The 11,013-nt window shown below is 47.5% G+C and overlaps 1 protein-coding gene and 1 pseudogene across 12 annotated transcripts in view; both read left to right on the top strand.

The window, feature by feature from the left end:
- LOC118649334 lies at nt 1–1,737 on the top strand (annotated as a pseudogene).
- Nucleotides 1,738–8,061: 6,324 nt separating this feature from the next.
- LOC118649389 (A-kinase anchor protein 10, mitochondrial) overlaps nt 8,062–11,013 on the top strand; it is a 226,142-nt gene continuing 223,190 nt past the window's right edge. For 7 of the 12 annotated variants that reach the window (XR_004965635.1, XR_004965638.1, XR_004965636.1 and 4 more), the window contains exon 1: nt 8,063–8,311. Coding sequence is in view for 6 of the 12 variants with exons in the window: in XM_036296399.1 (XP_036152292.1) it covers nt 8,224–8,311 (88 nt within the window). In the remaining 6 variants the exon portion in view is untranslated. Of the gene's footprint in view, nt 8,312–11,013 lie in introns of all 12 variants that reach the window. The other 5 variants (XR_004965634.1, XR_004965633.1, XM_036296394.1 and 2 more) reach the window with 2 other exon arrangements.

Raw genomic sequence — 11,013 nt, 5'->3', positions numbered from 1 at the left:
ATGCCAAGCTGCACCCGCAGGTTCCGCTCAGGTGAGGGTGCAGTGAGTGGCCTCAAGCGCAAGGTGCCCCGGGTCAGCCTCGATCTTGACCTCACAGCTGACAGCCAGCTGCCGATCTTCAAGGTCTTTCGGTCTTCAAGGTCTTTCCAGGCAGCACCCCCGAGGACTACAACCTGATTGTCCCCCAAGCGCCGGGCACCCCGCCCCTGCCTGGCATGGCCATTGTCAAGGAGGAAGAGACAGAGGCTGCCATCAGCGCCCTGCCTGCAGAGCGCTGGGACCAAGGGCCCTGAGACCAAGCCCGCGCTAATGGCCCTGGGGGTGGGCCCCCGGTGTGGAGGGCCCCGCCTGGTCTCACCCAGCCACAGCATCAGCTCTGGCCTGGAGGTGATGGCTCCACAGGACAGCGCCACCATCTGCTGCGTGAGCCAGAAGCCAGGCCACCTGGTTGTGTGCAACCAGTGCTAGTTCTGCTTCCACCTGGACTGCCACCTGCCAGCCCTGCAGGATGTGCAGGAGCGGGGGGAGGGGGGGGGTGCGGGCGGGGTGCCGGAAGCCGGTCCATCCTTGCTGCTTGACACAGTCGCTGCAGGATAGAAACATCTGCACAGCATATGTTTCAAGGGACCTGGTGTATATAGCATACTGTTCTTAATATGTTTGCTCCCCTTAGCGCTGTGTGTTTTAACCAAGGTCACCTCTCCGAGAAAGGTTGTTTCCCCAGGTAGGAATTTTTCCCTGAAGTCAGGGAGGGGATGCCTCTCCTAGAAAGGTTGTTTCCCCAGGTAGGAATTTTTCCCTGAAGTCAGGGAGGGGATGAAACTCCTTAACTAAGTGCCAGGCGGGTAGTTAATCACTACAAACAATCATGCTTAAGCTACATAATCTTTACTCCCTGGAATGGAGATAAGAAACGCCCTAACCTTTGTAATAGAAATTGACAGGATTAGAATCAACTGGTATAAATACGGATGTAACAAGACAATAAACAGCAGAACTTCGCTGGAGATCCAGACCAGAACTTGGCTGGAGATCCTGGCTGGAGATCCTGGCTAGGCTGCTGATCAACTGAACACTGTCTCCGTGTCCTTCCTTCTTCGCCGACTCCGTCTACGCCTTTGGGAATCCCTGGACCTGCTGGGGTTGGACCCCGGCAGCAGGGGATGGAGTGGAGCTGCTCATTCGGCCACGTGCTGCCTGACCTGAAGGAGGAGGCTGGCAGCCTGAGCCTGGATGGTGGGAACAGCTGTGGTGTGGTGGCCAGGCTCTCGCTAGCCAACCAGCAGAAGTGCGAGCGTGTTCTGCTGGCCCTTTTCTGCCAGGAGCCCTGCTGGCCTTGCACCAGCTGGCTCCAGCTTTTCTGTGGATCAGCCTGGCGGCACATTGGACTTGACCCTGATCCATGCCGCCTCCAGGAGAAGTTGTCGCCCCTACAGCTCCCCCCAAGAGTTTGCCCAGGATGTGGGCTGAATGCTCAAGAAGTTCAACAAGCTGACGGAGGACAAGGCGGACGTGCAGTCCATCATCGGCCTGCAGCGCTTCTTTGAGACTCGGATGAATGAAGCCTTTGGTGACACCAAGTTCTCTGCTGTGCTGGTGGAGCCCCCACCCCTGAGCCTGCCTGGTGCCGGCCTGAGCTCCCAGGAGCTGTCCAGTGGCCCCGAGCCAGCTCAGCCTGGGCGTGTCCTGTCACCCTGGCCCTTCCCTTCTGGTGGTCAGGCTCCCACTCCTTGGTAGCCCCATTCCCTGGCCCCTCACCATACAGTTTTTACTTCTGTGGATTTAACGCCACAAGTTCAAAAAAAATTATTTGCCCATGTACCTGTGGTTTTATTTCTGGGCTCTCAGTTCTGTTACTTTGGTCTGTGTGTCTGTTCTCCTGCTGATATCGTGCTGTTGTGATTTTCATAGCTCAGTAGTATAATTTGAAGTTAGGTAGTGTGATATCTCCAGCTTCATTCTATTTTCTCAGAATTGCTTTATCTATTTGGGGTCTTTTGAGGTTCTATACAAATCTGAAGATTTTTGTTCTATTTCTCTAAAAAAATGACATTGTGAGGTTTTTTTTATATATTTTATTGATTTTTTACAGAGAGGAAGGGAGAGGGAAAGAGTTAGAAACATCGATGAGAGAGAAACATCGACCAGCTGCCTCCTGCACACTCCCACTGGGGATGTGCCTGAAACCAAGGTACATGCCCTTGACTGGAATCGTACCTGGGACCCTTGAGTCTGCAGGCCGACCCTCTATCCACTGAGCCAAACCGGTTATGGCACATTGTGAGTTTTTAATTTAATTTTTTAAAATCTTATTGTTGAGAGTATTGCAGATGTCCCCCTCCCTCCCCCATTAACTCTCCAACCAGTTCCTGCCACGAAACAGGCCTTCACCCACCCTGTTGTTTGTGTCTTTGGTAATGCATATGTGCATATGTTCTTTGGTTATGAAGTATGGTAGCAACCATTTCAGGTGGAAACTGTAGTTTAACTCTAACCCTGTGGTTTGGCTTAACAATAGAAAAGTTACTTTGATTTTCTGAATTGTATAAATCATCCCATTCGATTGAATGCCTTATTGATTGAATGACTATTCCATTGATTGTTATCGTACTGGTCTTAGCACATTCTTCTGTACCTGGGAAACAGGACAGCACAATTACCCTAAATTGTCCTGACAACTCAGTGGTTGGGAGACCCAAGGGCTCTAGATAATGTGTTTCTATCAACTCAGTGATCTAGAGGCCCAAAACTGTAATTTAGATAACATGCCTAAGTTTAACCCAGGTTACCCAAGGGCTCTAGATAATGTATTTCTGTCACTTCAGTGACCCCGAGACCCGAAACTGTAATTAACATGCTTAATTCTGCTTCTGTAACCTGCCTTTTTGGGAGCCAGGTGCCACATTCCAAACCCTGGGATGTAATCAATACCTTTGTGATTTTTGCCTATATAAGTCTGGTTTTGCCACCATCTTATTGCTATGAGATTTGGGAATGACACCTCATAGTCCCAGATTGCAATAAATGTGACTCTTTAATTCGACTTCTTGAGGCGTCCTTCTGTGATTCGCGGGGTACATTACAACAGTTAATCACTTCCCACCCTCCCCCACTTCCCTCTGAGATTCATCAGTCTGTTCCATGTTTCCATGCCACCGGTTCTATTTTATCCATCAGTTTATTTTGTTCATAAGATTCCTTTTCATTTATTTTGATTTTTAGATTCAATTGCCGATAGATATGTATTTATGGCCATTTTATTGCTCATATTTATGATCTCTTCTCTTTTTAATCTTTTTAAAATATATTTTATTGATTTTTTACAGAGAGGATGGGAGAGGGATAGAAAGTTAGAAACATCGATCAGCTGCCTCCTGCACGCCCCCTACTGGGGATGTGCCCGCATCCAAGGTACATGCCCTTGATTGGAATCGAACCTGGGACCCTTGAGTCCGCAGGCCAACGATCTATCCACTGAGGCAAACCGGTCAGGGCTCTTTTTAATCTTTATTGTTGAGAGTATTATCGATGTCCCTCTTTTCCCTGCACTGCCCCCCACCAGCCAGTTCCTGTCCTGCCCCAGGCCTTCACTACCCTATTGTCTGTGTCCATAGATAATGCATCTATGCATATAACATCTTTGGTTGATCTCTTCCCGCCTCCCTTCCCTCTGAGATTCATCAGTCTATTCCATGTTTCTATGCCTCTGCTTCTATTTTATTCATTAGTTTATTTTGTTCATTAGATTTATTTTTTTTATTTTTAGACTCAATTGTTGAAAGATATGTGTTTATTGCTATTTTATTGTTTCTTCTTCTCCTTCTCCTTCTCCTTCTTCTTCTTCCCCTTTAACATTGCTTGTTATGCTGGTATGGTGGTAACAAACTCCTTTAGCTTTTTCTTGTCTGTGAAGCTCTTTATCTGACCTTCAATTCTAAATGATAGCTTTGCTGGGTAGAATAATCTTGGTTGTAGGTTCTTGCTTTTCATTATTTTGTGTATTTCTTGCCACTCCCTTCTGTCCTGAAAAGTTTCTGTTGAGAAATCTGACAGTCACATGGGTGCTCGCTTGTAGGTAACTAACTGCTTTTCTCTTGCTGCTTTTAGATTCTCTCTTTGTCTTTAATCGTTGGCATTTTAATTATGTGTGTCTTGGTATGGGCCTCTTTGGATTTCTCTTGTTTGGGACTGTTGGATCCGAGCCTTCTCCCAGGGGCTGGACCTCCTTGAACACCGGGTAACAGATGGAGAAGCCTTGAGAAGTTGTAGGTGTATAAGAAAGTCTTTATTGCAGAAGCCAGTGGCCATTGCTAATAAGGAGCCACTAAACAAAACAGTTCTTCACAACAGTTCTATACAGGCAGCCACACACTAGCTGATAAATAAACACATCTTTCTCACAAAGCCATAGCCTCTGTACTCATAGCCATTATCTGAGCAGCTGTGTGCTGCTTCTAGACCTATAGCCTCTCATAGTAGCTGCATCTGAGCTCTCTCCCACTCTGTAGCCTTAGTAGTCATACTGAGCTCCCTTGAGCCCTCTCTCTAGCACACTGGCTAGTCAGTAACATGTAGTGTACTATTTAGACAAAAGAGGCATCTTGCCAAATGGTAACATCATATTTGGGTTATAGAAGGACACAGTGTACTGTGAGATTGCTGTGTCCTTGCACTTGCATAGTCCTTGGACACTCTGATTAAGATTTCCATGCTCAGCCCTAACCAGTTTGGCTCAGTGGATAGAGCATCGGCCTGCGGACTGAAAGGTCCCAGGTTCGATTCCGGTCAAGGGCATGTACCTTGGTTTTGGGCACATCCCCAGTAGGGAGTGTGCAGGAGGCAGCTGGTTGATGTTTCTCCCTCATCGATGTTTCTAACTCTCTATCCCTTCCTCTCTGTAAAAATTCAATTAAAAAATATATATTTTTAAAAAAGATTCCCATGTTCAGATTGGCCTTGAGCATCCAGCAACTCTGATATGACTCCCACAGGAACTCTCTGCATTTCCTGGACTTGTAAGTCTATTTCTTTCACCAGGTGGGGAAGTTTTCCATCATTATTTCTTCAAATAGGTTTTCAATATCTTGCTCTCTCTTTTCTCCTTCTGGCACCCCTATGATGTAAATGTTGGTACACTTGAAATTGTTGCAGAGGCTCCTTACACTATCTTCATATTTTTGCATTCTTTTTTCTTTTTGCTCTTCTGATTGGGTGTTTTTACTTCCTCATATTCTAAATCATTTATTTCATTCTCAGAATCTTCTACTCTAGCGTTTAATCCCTATGAAGTATTCTTTATTTCAGTCAGTGTATGTTTAATTTCTGACTGGTCCTTTTTCATGTCTTTGAAATTCTTGCTAAGATTTTTGAAAGTCTCACTAAGTTCCTTAAAGCTCTCATTAAGATCTGTGAGTATCCTTATAACCATTGTTTTGAACTCTGAATCCAGTAGTTTGCTTGCTTCCATTTTTTCTCGTTTGTGACATGTTTTATTGTCTCCACATTTTGGCTGCTTCCCATGTTTGTTTCTAGGTATTAGAGAGAGCTGCCATGTCTCCTGGAATTGGCAGAGTGGACTTTGTAGTAGGTGTCCTGTAGTACTCAGTTTCTCAGCCTCCCCGTCACCTGAGCTGGGCACTCTAGGTACACAGCTATGTGGGCTGTGTGCACAGTCTTGTTGTAGTTGAGCCTTGATGGCTGTTGGCATCACTGGGAGGAATTGACCTCCAGGCCAATTGGCTGTAGAACTTTGACTACAGTGGAAGATCTGTAGTGTAAGACACCCCTATGGAGCAGGACTTGCTTCAGTGGGGCTTTGGTGCTCACTGATTCTTCCCCTTGAGCATGTCACTTGTGGATGTATAGAGTTGTAATCTGGTGAGGTCTGAGCTGTCCACCTGGTGCACTGACTCTGGGGCTCCCTGGGAGGTGCAAAGTCAGCCACTGCCTGGGGCCACCCAGCAGGAGCTACAGAGAGATCTGAAGATGGCTGCTATTTGTATTGGGCTTGGAAGTGTCCAGGTGAGGTTCACCTGTGAAACAAGGCAGGCTGGTGCTAGTGCCTGGCCTTGGCCTCTTATTGAGAGGAATGGGATGAGCTGATGCCAGATGCTGCTTGTTTGAGAGATTTGATACCTATCCTAATCAAACTAAAAAAATTGAAGAAGGGGTAATACTTCCTAACACATTTTATGTGCTCAACATAAACCAGATACCAAAACCTGGCCAGGATAACACTAAAAAAAGAAAACTACAGACCAATATCTCTGATGAATACAGATGTAAAAATCCTAAACAAAATACCAGCAACTTGAATACAACAATACATTTAAAAAAATACATCATGATCAAGTGCCGTTATTCTAGGGGCAAAAGGATGGTTTAACCCACACAAATTAATCAATGTAATACACCACATTAACAAAACAAAGGACAAAGGAAAAAGCATTTGGTAAAACACATCATCCATTTATGGTTAAAACAATAACATGGGTACAGAAGGAAAGTACTCAGCATAATAAAGGCCACATGTATGACAAACTCTCAGCCAATGTCATACTCAATGGTGAAAAACTGAAAGCTTTTCCTCTAAAATCAGGAAGAGGATAAGGATGCCCATTCTCACTAGTCTTATTCAACATAGTGCTGGAAGTTCTAGCCAGAGCAATCAGGCAAGAGAAAGAAATAAAAGGCATCCAAACAGGGGATTAAGAAATAAAAGTGTCACTTTTTCCAGGTGACATGATTCTATATACAGAAAACTCTAAAGACTCTACCAACACCCTGTTAGAAACAATAAACAAATACAGCAAAGATGCAGGATACAATATCAATGTACAAAAATCCACTGTATTCCTTTATATTAACAATGAAACTTCAGAAAAAGAAAAAAAAAATTCCTTTTGCAATTGCAACAAAAAAGAATAAAATACTTAGGATTAAACTTAACAGAGGACGTGAAGGACCCACATACTGAAGAATACAAGAGCCTGAGCTCTAGTTACAGGCTCAATGCTGACCCACTGCATAATCATAGCCGAGTTGCCTCTTCTCTCTGGACCTGTTTCCCTATCCGTCACCTGATGGACTTCATAAATTTAAAAAACCCACTCAACATTTACTGAGCTGCTATGATTCCCCAGCTCTTTGCAGCAGGAGCTCAAGGTTACAACAATCACCCAGTCCCTGAGTTCATGGGGTGGTGAGGGCACTAGCAGCGGGGAGGCTTGTTTCACTCTGGCTTCTGATAAATGGCCTGTCATCAGATTCACAGGAAAATGGTATCTGAACAGCGCTTGAAGGATGGCTCACTGGAGTTGGCCGGCTCAATAATGGCGAGGCTTTCGCTTTAGGAGCCTTTCAAATCTCAGCTGTCGCAGAGCCCGCATTCTGAGAATACGGCAAGTCCATCCTTCCTCATCACCAAGGTCACAGACGGAGGTGCCAGTGGAGCCGCTTAAAACAGGTTATGCCTCCCAGTCTCCACCCGGAACACCCATGGCCTCCAGCCCGCGGCGGGTGGGGTGGGGGTCGGCTCCCCGGGAGAGCACGGGAAGGCGGTCCGGGTGCAGCTGCTCTTGCCCGCCATCGCCGTTCAGCCAAATCCGGAGAAGCGGGAGGGGCTGAGCCGGGACTATTAGCCCTGCTTTAGGGCTCGCTGAGAGAAGGTGCCCAGGCCCGATGCCGACGCTGCGGCGGCCACCCCGCTCCGCCGAGCCGGGCGCGCTCACTGGGAGACGCGGCCGCAGACGGCGGGCGGGCTCAGCGCCTGGGGAAGAGCGGGCCTGGGCCGCCCAGGCGCCGAGCCGGGCGGGAGCTCGGGTGCGAGCTGGGTATCCGCCCTTCGGGAGGAGGTGCGCGGGGCGGGGCCGGCGCGCGGGGCGGGGCCGGCGCGCGGGGCGGGGCCGGCGCGCGGGGCGGGGCCGGCGCGCGGGGCGGGGCCGGCGCGCGGGGCGGGGCCGGCGCGCGGGGCGGGGCCGGCGCGCGGGGCGGGGCCGGCGCGCGGGGCGGGGCCGGCGCGCGGGGCGGGGCCGGCGCGCGGCGCCTCCCGTGAAGCCTCGCGCGGGGAAGGACCGGAACTCCGGCCGGCGGCTGGTTGATAATATGGCGATAGGAGGTGCCTGGGCGTCGCGAGGAGGCGGCGGGGCCCACGTCTGGAGGAAGGGTCTCTTTTCGGGCTAGTGCGGCGGCTTCTGCTGGCCGGAAGTCAGGGCCGGTGGCTGAATGAGGGGAGCTGGGCCGTCCCCGCGACAGTCCCCCCGCGCCCTCCGCCCCGACCCTGGCCCCGCCATGTCCTTCTTCCGGCGGAAAGGTAGCTGAGGGGGCGCGGGCGGAGAACCAGGGCGGCCTCGGGCGGCGGCGGGCGGTGGGTCTGCGGGGGCTTCCTGCGGGGCAGCGAGGCCGTGGGCCTCCGCGCAGACGCCGGTGCGTGCCTCGCTGTGCTCTGGGCCGCGGGGAGGGGGAGGCGGCCTCCTCCGCGAGGTCACCGGGAAATTGCCCACTTTTGGAAATTGGTCCACAATGTTTGCGGAAACGTATGCAAGTTAATGACAGTTCGCGGAAGAATCGCTTTTCGGGTGCGTGTGCGTACCTGAGTGTATTTACACTGTGGATCAAGAAAAAGGAAATTCCTTTCGTAGATTGTTGCGGAAGTCCCTGACTTCAGAATATTGCGAGCTTTATGTCTAAAAGCAACATATAAAAAATTTTCAACTAGTGCTTCTTTCCAGTTTGCATATTTTTTTGCGCGGAGGAGGTCCTGCTTTTCCTAAAATGACATTACTAATTGCTAAAGGTTCCCAAATGAAGAAGACTGCTCCTTTTGACGACCTAGCAAGTTTACTACTGGAACGCTAACTTCATAAACAAAATACTTATATTTCTGATTTTCAAGTTTAATCGTAGATGCCCTGTTTTCAGTAGAGGCAGCATGATTTTGTGTGTGTATGCTGGATTGTTGCATTTTATTTAAAACGTACATGTCCAAACTGAACAAGTGTCTTGAGGTGACAGTGGTTCTTGTATAAATTCTTGCTGCTTGAGAGAAAATGTACCAGATCAAAACTGGTTTTGGACAAACACTCAACTAAATCAGGGACTTCGGTTCACCTGACAGCTCTGCCTACTAACTGTGTAGCTACTTCTCTGTCAACTGATAATTAGTTGTTCCCTAAAGGCTTCATTCTACTGTGACTATGAATTAAAGAATTCCTTTTAAGTGCATACAAAGTTTGGTGAATGAATGAAAACACTGCTGAATAAATGAAACCCAGTAAAGTGGTACAAGGAAGTAAGGTACCTTTCCGTTAATAAGTGTGTAATTTGTTTGACAGGTGTGTTTGTTTTTAAATTTTTAAAATTTTTATTGATTTCAGAGAGGAAGGGAGAGAGAGAGAAACATCAATGATAAGAGAGAATCATTGATCGGCTGCCTCTCCTGCACGCCCCCTACTGGGGATCAGGCCAACAACCCGGGCATGGGCCCTTGACCAGAATCAACCCGCGACCCTTCAGTCCACAGTCCCACCCACACTCTATCCACTGAGCCAAACCAGCTACGGCTGTTTGACAGTTTTGAAGTGGTTGTTTTTGTCATTTATTTGTACCGGGGGTGGGGGTGGGGGTGGGGGTGGGGGAGCATTTTATGTATAGTGAGACAAATTGCGTGTTGCACAATGGACTGTTGTCTCTATTCAACAAATACTGTTTGCCAGGCACTGTGCTAGGCCCTCGATGTAGAGCACTGAAGAAGACAGAGTCCCTGCACCCATGGGGCTTTCGTTAACTGAGAGAGTACACAGTCAATCGCTCTCTCTCTCAGTTGAGTACAGTGTTTTGAAAGTGGTAACTTGACTGAAGAAACATTTAGGCTGGGTGTTAGAGAAAGGCCTCCGCAGGTGGCCTTGAAATTTAGAGCTGAGGGACCAGCAGGAGGTCGTGTGTAGAGGCCAGGGGATAGCATTCCAGGCATAGAATAGCATGTTCGAAGGTGGGGAGGCGAGGAAATTTGGTGCCCTTCAAGAAAGTAAAGAAAGGGCCAAAACCGGTTTGGCTCAGTGGATAGAGCGTCGATCTGCGGACTGAGGGGTCCCAGGTTCGATTCCGGTCAAGGGCATGTACCTGGGTTGCGGGCACATCCCCAGTGGGAGATGTGCAGGAGGCAGCTGATCGATGTTTCTCTCTCATCGATGTTTCTAACTCTCTATCTCTCTCCCTTCCTCTCTGTAAAAAATCAATAAAATATATTAAAAAAAAAAAAAAAGTAAAGAAAGGCCATGTGACTTAAGCTTAGAGAAGGAGACGAGTCAGATGATTCAGAGCTTTATAGGCCATGTGCAGGTTTTATTCCAAGTGCAGAGACAATATTTTTAAAATTTTAAAGAGGAGTGACTTGATCTTATTTTATGTTTTAAAAAGATTATTCTAGATATATTTTGGAGACTGAATGTGACGAGAATGGAAGTTGAGATGGTCTTATTTATTTAGGACTCTCATCCAGTTTTTAAATACCATTTTTAAATATTACTCATATGCTGATGATTCCCAAATTTACACCTCCACTGAATTCAGACTGGCCTAATCTGTTGTCAGTCCACTTTATACCTGTGCATAATAGATATCTAATTAATAGACTATTGTTAGTTATTACTGTTGATATATATAATTAGATACATCTTTAAATTACTATATCTAAAACTTAACTCCATATATAGTTGTTCTAAACCTGTTCATCTGCTTTTCTCATTTCAATAAATGTCATTTCTGGCCTTTTCATTGCTCAGGCTAAACTTTAGTACATTTGTAGACCTCTCTTTCACTCCTACTCTATTTAATTTATTAGCAAATCTATTAGGTATACCCCAAGACATATCCAAATTCAGCCACTTCTCACCACCCTCGTCTAGGCAGTCATCTCTATTTAGGTTGGGTGGTTAAGGAAGTCCTCTGAGAGGATGCCATTCCAATCTCCATTTAAATGTCACGAGGAGGCTGGTTTTGTGAAAATTGAGGAAG

Source organism: Myotis myotis, unplaced genomic scaffold, assembly GCF_014108235.1.
Source record: "Myotis myotis isolate mMyoMyo1 unplaced genomic scaffold, mMyoMyo1.p scaffold_m19_p_29, whole genome shotgun sequence".
Lineage (NCBI taxonomy): Eukaryota > Metazoa > Chordata > Mammalia > Chiroptera > Vespertilionidae > Myotis > Myotis myotis.
Note: the sequence above shows the minus strand (reverse complement) of the source record. Positions and strands in the feature narration are given on the sequence as shown.